Raw genomic sequence first — 8,142 nt, forward strand, 5'->3', positions numbered from 1 at the left:
ATGGGAGGTAGCAGCACCAACAGCAACCACAAACTCCAAGACTCCGAAAAGAAATCGTCACCAGCACTAGTGGCTCCTCTAATGATAGGCTTCAGAGCCACCCTCACTTGGGTTCTCCTCACCGTTTCTGTTCTCTACGTCCTCTACTACTCCAACCGCCTTCTCTACGACCACCAAGATTGTCCAACCACCGCCGTAGATCCCTCCACCGAACGGAACCTGGAATCCATCTCCAATGTCACTACTTCAGCTGATCTCAAACTCGGGAAGGACCACAAAGAAGGCGACGAAGAATCCCCACAAGTGGCTGCACTTTATCAAAAGCCTCAGGGATACGACACGGAGCTTAAACACATTATGTTCGGGATAGCTGCTTCGTCAAATTTGTGGCAGAAGAGGAAGGAATACATCAAAGTTTGGTGGAGGCCTAACGAGACTAGAGGGGTAGTTTGGTTGGACAAAAGGGTAAGGGCTAGAAGAAGTGAGGGGCTACCCGAGATTCGGATTTCAGGAGACACAAGCGGATTTAAGTACGTGAATCGTCAGGGGCGGCGATCTGCATTGAGGATTTCAAGGGTGGTTTCGGAGACATTGAGGCTTGGAGTGAAGGATGTGAGATGGTTTGTGATGGGGGATGATGACACGGTTTTCATCGTGGAAAATGTGGTGAGGATTCTCAACAAGTATGACCACACGCAATTTTATTACGTGGGAAGCTCGTCGGAGAGTCATATTCAGAACATATTTTTCTCGTATTCTATGGCGTATGGTGGAGGAGGTTTTGCTATAAGTTATCCCTTGGCAGTGGAATTGGAAAAGATGCAGGACCGGTGCATTCAGCGCTATCCCGCATTATATGGCAGTGATGATCGAATGCAGGCTTGTATGGCTGAACTAGGCGTGCCACTTACCAAGGAAACTGGATTTCATCAGGTAAGAGGGAAACAAAACATGAAAAATGTTTGAAAATTGGCAACTGATCTGTGTTTTTCTCCTTTTTTTCTGAGTATTGCTTGAATCCGAAAACTTTGGATCCCGAATGACGAGGAAATGTTTCATTTGTTTATTTACGACTGTGTCATCTGCTACATTTGGTGACCAGAATTTTGTGATTCTAGTACTAGTGTGTTACATTCTTATCAAGTATTTTGCATCAGCCATTTTCTGGCTTCATTTTTGTGGATTTTTCATCAATGAAATTGAATGTGATGGAGTTTCAGATGTCATTTTACATTTCTTGGTATGCAAGAATTGTTGAAATAACTTGCAAATACAAACTATGAACTCTGTTTCTTGTGCTTGTGCAGTACGATGTGTATGGAGACCTACTAGGCCTTCTGAGTGCACATCCTGTGACTCCTATGGTGTCACTTCACCACCTTGATGTAGTTGAACCAGTTTTCCCGCACATGAGTCGAGGGAAAGCGCTTCATCATCTATTCCAATCCGTCAAGCTCGACTCGGCTAGTATAATGCAGCAATCAATCTGCTACGATAAAGATCGATACTGGTCCATCTCTGTTTCATGGGGCTATGTAGTTCAAATCATTAGGGGAATCATGTCTCCGAGAGAACTAGAGACGCCCTCAAGAACCTTTCTGAATTGGTATAGAAGAGCTGATTACACAGCATATGCATTCAACACAAGGCCTGTGCCCAAGCACCCATGTCAGAAACCCTTCATTTTTTACTTGAGCTCAACGCAGTATGATCAGGGTGGAAAGAAAATTATTGGCTACTACACTCGTCACAAATCTCCCATTCCTCACTGCCGATGGAAAATGGCGTCACCAGAGGTAGTTGATTCCATCGTAGTCTTAAAAAGGCCGGATCCTCTTCGTTGGGAAAAGGTACGATTTTTCCAGCACATGAAATTTGACCCATAACTCCAACGCATCGTTTCTTTTACAACACATAAAAGCATGTATCAAGCAAAATTATGAATTAGGGTTACTGGTTTTACCGCACTCACATTGATCCTAATACTATCCTCATATATTTCGTTCATAATTCCATTTCTAACTGAAAGAAACTTCCTTTTGCAGTCACCGAGGAGAGATTGTTGTAGAATTCTTCCATCGCAGAAGAACTCGACCATGTACTTATTGATCGACAACTGCAGAGTAGGTGAGGTTAGTGAGTTGTAGAGGCTTGTAGGAATAGGGAAACATCTCTCCTTGATCTATTTTTGTATCTGGTTCTGCTTCCCGTGGTCCGAGACTTTAGAGGGTTATAGGAATAAAATCAAATGGCAAGTTTTGATGGGAATAGAATACGAAAAGGTCCCTTGTTAAATTTAGCTTCAATAGAAAGTTCATAAAATATCATCAATGGTGAAATCAGACAGCTACGAATTGGAAATTCATTGTTCTTACTTTTTATGTAAATTTGAACCGAGTACACTATTCACCGTTGTTATCTCTGTAAAGCCTAACTACGACAAGTTCCTTGCCAGTGCATTCAGCGTATCAAGCAGATACATCTATGAACGTCTTCTCCTAGCTTCGCATGAATCGCAGTTCTAAGTTGTTTACAAGATTGACAAAAATAGATTCGTGAAGCTGTTTTACTGTAGTGAAAAGAAAATTGGTCATCATTCAGTTTTGCTCACCACTTGGAACTTCAGTTGCATTGTTGACCGTGAGATTCTGAGGAACTGTGGCGACTGGTGACATGGCCAAGGCTGCCAGGATTGCAATATCAATTCGAGTCTCATTGAGAAGGAGCGGTATCTCAGTTTCGACTACAGATGTAATTCTTCCGTCAATGCTCGCCACTTTTACTGTTTTCGAATAAAGGCAACAGATAGTTGATCAGAAAAGATTAAATTCCTCTCACTTACACAAACAACCACATAATCATATTCGGAGGTATCATTTTCTTAAAGAATCAAAGAAATAACTCAATTTTCTTTCCCGATAAACCAGTTTAGAGCAAATGAACGATACCCCATTTCCCCAAATGGTAATTTATATTCACAAACGTAATGAACAAGAAATCGAAACAAGCAAAACCAATAAAGACCAAGAGATTGAAACTTTGTCCAAATTTTCAAGCCAGAACAACCACCCCATAGTCATATACAAAAGTAGCGATTTCAAAAGAATCGAAGCAATTTCTCAAAATTTCCTCCCAAGAAACGAAGTTCGGAGCAATAAAGTACCCTTTTCCCCAAATGGTAACTTGTTTTCACAAACAGAATGAATTATGAAGTAGACATCAAATAAGCATTTATCAAGAAACAATAACATAAACCCATCAAAGAAATCAGGCAGAGAACCTGAAGAGATCGAAATTTTTGACCCCGTTACAGAAATCACATGTCTAGCAAAAAACTCATAATTCATATACAGAAAGGACCAATTCCCCAAAGAAATAAATTTCAGATTAAACAGAAAGTTCCCATCTAACTAAACAGAACTACAGAAATTTATCTTCAGAAACAGAATTAATAAGGAACCCATCAAAGAAATCAAGCAGATAAAACCAAGAAACCCAAATTTCGTGTCGGAATTTGCAATACCTGAGACGGAGAACCACCAGAGCACGAAGAGGCAGAAGAACACGATCACCGGAATGGCATGGACCCACTTCTCCACCGATCTTGAAGAACCCTCTTTCTTTCCCGTGCTGGATCGCGGGTAGTAGACGGGGAGTTCATCCGCGCTGGCTCTTGGAGTGCTGTTGTGGTGGTGCTTCAGCTGTGGCTGCTGCTGCTGCGAAGGTGCGCCGCCGCTGACAGTCGCAAAAGCTTGATCTTCGGGTACCCGAGAGGAGTAAGGCAACCAAAATCTCTGCTGCATTTTGGGTTGTGAAAATTGTGACCGAGAATTTGTGGGACTCTGAATTTCTGAGGGTCGCGATTTGGGTTTCTTGGGACTGAGGATTTTCAACGACTTTGGGCGGGAATGAAGTCTTCATCACGTGCGTTGCACGTGAGTTAATAGGTCGGCGACTTCTAGGAGTTTTCTTTTCTTTGTTTGGGGCAATTGGGCCAAGGGCCCAATATAAGATGAACACAGACACGCCCCACTTTCATTTCTAATTTTCTATGGACACCCAAATTCTTTGCCCTTTCCCACTATTTCCTGTTCTGCGTCAAATGAAATTTTAAGTTTGTTAAAGAGATGAACCTTATTGTGATGATGGGTTAGTACTAACTTTATCTTACTGTATATTGGAGGGAGTCAAATTTGGATTTTGTCAAAATTCTAATATGTATATCACCTTCCTTCACCACTTGAGCTAACCTAAACCAAAAAGTCTAAAGCGAAGAACAAGCAAGAATAATCCAATCAACATAAAGTAGAGTTGCACCAGGCCGAGCCAAGCTAGGCGAATGACAGTTATTTATGAAAACTCAAAAATACGTTCAATCGACAAGCTAAGCGCTTAAATGTATTTCTTCTAAAATCGGATGACTCTTTCTCCGCCGGACAGTGGTGCTCCATATCTAGTCCCTACAATCGTACAAGCCTAGTTTAGGAGGTACAAGCTTTCCTAAGTGTATGAGACAAGACACTATAGTAAAGGGCTCCAAAATGTGTATAAAAATTTTGAGCCTGCCACATGAAAGCTGCAAAGCATCTGTGATGAACGCGCAGACCACTCACAGCTAAGCATTACTCTCGCATCGTCAGCTGTGGGCCCCTTGCACACATGTTGCCCTCTCTCTTTGTTTTATTATTGCAAAATTTACCGCAACTTCATCACTTATCCTCAATTCTCTCATTTTACATAATTCGTTTTGCTTAGTTTCTTGATTTATTTTATCCCTTGATGGAGGGTTCAAGTCAGGCTCCAACCAAAGGTGGAATTACTGAATTGAAGAAGATGTTGCTCTATGTCATGCTTAAGATAAGAAAATCTAATCTAATTATTGCAGAGTTAAAATCTTTTCTGAATCAGAAATAATTGATCATGACTAATCCCATAATGGAGCCATTTTAGTCACGTTATTGTGAAGAAAAAAGTTTGGTGTCAAAATTTGAATTTTTGTTTGTCTAAATGTGCACAAATTTTTTTTACGACAATGTAGTTTTTAATTAATTCAAAAAAGTTAACACAACCAAAAAATTGCACCTAATCAAATTATCACATAAAAATGTAAACACCTTAGATTTATGGTCTAAGGACTCTCACATTGGAGGCAAATTTCTTTAGGAATAGAAAGATTCCCTTTAAGTCCCTAATGAGTCTTCAAAGGTAATGATGGGAGTTCTGATTTGATTGTGTTGAAGATGGCTAAGTTGGAAAATAGTGACTTAAGGCCATAAAGTGCTTTTAGAACACCGAAAGCGCTTATGACCATGTTTGCTATATATCGCTTTTTAAACACTAAACATAATTGGGTTACTATCCATATAGACAATTGTTTGCTTCTTTGATAGATTCAAGAAAAAAAAGTACTTGAAGTGCTTCAGAAAAAAAAAAGAATTTATTGTTTGCCTTTTTCTAGAAACGCTTGTATTTTTATTAAAGTTTTTTATGTGCTTGTAATGGAAGCGTACGAGTGTTTTTTTGGGAAAAAAAAAAAAAGAAAGAAAAAAGACATATTCAAATGGGTTGTATACTTTCATAAAAGCACTTCTAACAAAAATCCTTAGATGAGTTTCGTATAGACTATAGACACACTCCCAAACGCAAAATCGTACCTTCCACGACTAGAACTCGTAACCAATTATAACTCTATGAGAAAAATGAACATTGTTGATAGATTTGATGACTTCCAGAAAGAATCACTCTTCTTCTCACGCGGTTTCTCCTGTACTTGTCTTCCCTCTGCTTTTAGAAAAAATGAAACACTAATAGCCGCTGCTCCTTGCTTCGACTTAGGGTTTGCGACAACCCAACTCACCTCTTTCTACCATCCTTCCTTCTTTCTCTTCCTTCTCCACCCTCTGCTTCTTCCTCTTTCCCAATCTTTCCCCATCTTTCCACCTTTTTATAGCCCTTCTTCCCTCTTTCCCATCCATCTCCACTCTTTGCATCTTCCATTTCCCCTTCTTTCCTTTATCCTTCCCCCATCTTTCTACTCAATTAGTTTTTTATTTTCTGAAATTTTTCTCTTTTGATATTTGTTTTGACTTGACTTGAGCTTTGTTCGTTTGAATTTTGACTCAATTCCCATGAGCTGGTCTCAGATCTAGATCTTCATGGCCCTATCCGCTCCGATGCTACTTTATGTCACACGTCCTTTACCACCGGCCTCTGCCACTCGGCCCGCCTTGAGTGCTAAGTATGACATTCAGTAAGAAGTAAGCCAAGTTTAGTGATCCTCGAGAATTATGGGAGCCCTCACTGCGTGGGTGGCTCGCTCACCCCCATTTTCCATTGATCTAGTTGTTTTGTTGGTTCTTTCTCTTGGTCATGGTGGTGGCCTTGCGATGGAGGCGCATCTGGTGGTTGTTGTTGGTTTCCTTTCCAGTCTTAGGGTTTTCTTTGTTATTGTCCAGCTGGTCAATTTTGGGCCTATCTACTGTATTTTCTTTTTTGTTGTTGGGCTTGTATGTAAGTAGTGGGCTGCCTTTTCTTTGTACTTGCCTTTTTTAATTAATGGAAGTTTTTTAGTTTGATCAAAAAAAAGGAGAAAAATGAACACAATCAATTACATCAATTTTGGTACCACTCTTCCATAAGAGAGTTTGCACGAATCTCTCTCAATAATGTAATAATAAAGGATGGCCCTTTGGGATGATGAATGCCTTGGTTTTATTAGACAAAGCTTTGAATGTGGTATGCTTTCCCAATTCATTAACCCTTCGAACGATTCATGGTACTTGATCTTGTCACGTCTTGACACCAAATAAAGCACCAAGGCAATGCAAACGTCCTCTAAAACCATTTTCCCTCACTACCCCCTAACTCTTTGTGTTGAATGTGACATCAAGCGATATATCTCAAGTGGATGACCCACAACAAAAAAATGGCTTAACTTGTCCAAATTTATTTTTTCTTTTTAAATACTCTGTAGGATTAACTGATATGGATTATGAGCACATGAGACTGAAAATAAAAATCTTAACCATTGGAAAAATCATATCTAATGGCTAAAAGCACATGTAAAATTAAATGATACGTAACATTGGTGTCATTCTTGTCCAAAAAAATTAACTCTAATCCTCTTTTTACCAACAAAGTTAAAAGTTAACATCTTTTTACAAATTTGTTCAATGTTACTATGAAATGACACAATTCATAGTACATTTGACGGCTCTATCAGCACTTCTTGTGCAAGGATGCCAAAATTTCAAAGCTTTTTTGGCAGCCTAAAAGATATTTACCCTCCTAAACCCTAAACCCTCAAAACTTACCACACTCAACCCCCGTCACACAATAACAAATCATTCACCGGAACCTCCACCGTCCCTCTTTGGGAAAAGCCACAATTTCCCTCAAACACATCGAAAACCCTAAAAAGGGTGTGCTTTGATCCGTCACTTCCTGTGCTCCGTTGCCTCCAAGCTTGTTTGGGCATTGTTCTTGCGTTCAAGGAGAGTGTAATGGTGGTGGTGGACAACCGTGACACATTCAAAAACGGAAAATCCCAACCCTAGAACCCCCGGCTCCACCGTCGCGGTTCAACATGAATCGGGACCCAACTCTTGTCGATTATAGGTGGAAATGGAAGAGGAGTTGATGCTGAGTTACTTCCAGGTGGTGTCTCGGCTTAATTCTCCGGAAATTGGCCAGAGAACCATCGGGTTCCATGGTTTCCGATCGGGTCAGGTCGCAAGGGAAATGGGCGAGGTGATTCCGTGCTTCTCTCCCCTCTCCCTTCCCCTCATTTCTTTTCCTCCCATTGGTCAGCCTCATCCCCTCCTTTAAATGTTAATATCTCCTTCGTTATAACTCCAAATTACATTCCGTTTGTGCTCATGTGCTCGTATCGACAAGTACTATCCAAATACATAAAGAAAAATGGAAAAATACATGCGCATCAAATATGTCCTTGAAAATTCAATTTCGTCCATTAAGGGCGTTTTCATCCTTTTACTGAAATAAATTTATGCTCCGCAAATATAAACGCATTGACAATAATAATACGAAATACGTAATTTTAAATAGTGAAATCTGGGGACGGGATTTCACAATTTATTATTTATTGCACTTACGTTTTACGAAAGGTTATGAATTATCGGA

General features: G+C 40.1%; 2 protein-coding genes across 2 annotated transcripts; one reads left to right on the plus strand and one right to left on the minus strand.

Annotated features, from left to right (window-relative positions):
- LOC103945695 lies at positions 1–2,047 on the plus strand. The gene is made up of 2 exons (XM_048588707.1): positions 1–933; positions 1,308–2,047. Exons 1-2 carry the CDS (start codon positions 1–3, stop codon positions 1,884–1,886), a joined length of 1,512 nt encoding a protein of 503 aa, XP_048444664.1. The 3' UTR covers positions 1,887–2,047.
- A 307-nt stretch (positions 2,048–2,354) lies between these two features.
- On the minus strand, positions 2,355–3,886 carry LOC103945694. The gene is made up of 2 exons (XM_009356293.3): positions 3,524–3,886; positions 2,355–2,782 (listed from the first exon to the last, which is right to left on the minus strand). The coding sequence occupies exons 1-2, from the start codon at positions 3,801–3,803 to the stop codon at positions 2,598–2,600; spliced, it is 465 nt and encodes a 154-aa protein (XP_009354568.2). The 5' UTR covers positions 3,804–3,886; the 3' UTR covers positions 2,355–2,597.
- Between the last annotated feature and the right edge of the window lie 4,256 nt (positions 3,887–8,142).

This window comes from the organism of the source record quoted next, unplaced genomic scaffold (genome assembly GCF_019419815.1).
Source record: "Pyrus x bretschneideri cultivar Hongxiangsu unplaced genomic scaffold, Pyrus_bretschneideri_v1 Contig29, whole genome shotgun sequence".
NCBI classification, from domain to species: domain Eukaryota; kingdom Viridiplantae; phylum Streptophyta; class Magnoliopsida; order Rosales; family Rosaceae; genus Pyrus; species Pyrus x bretschneideri.

Coding starts and splice junctions, on each gene's coding strand:
- LOC103945695 (XM_048588707.1), top strand. CDS start 1: ATGGGAGGTAGCAGCACCAACAGCAACCACAAACTCCAAGACTCCGAA. Junction 934..1,307: donor AGGAAACTGGATTTCATCAG/GTAAGAGGGAAA, acceptor GTGCTTGTGCAG/TACGATGTGTATGGAGACCT.
- LOC103945694 (XM_009356293.3), bottom strand. CDS start 3,803: ATGCAGCAGAGATTTTGGTTGCCTTACTCCTCTCGGGTACCCGAAGAT. Junction 2,783..3,523: donor CTGGTGGTTCTCCGTCTCAG/GTATTGCAAATT, acceptor ATTCGAAAACAG/TAAAAGTGGCGAGCATTGAC.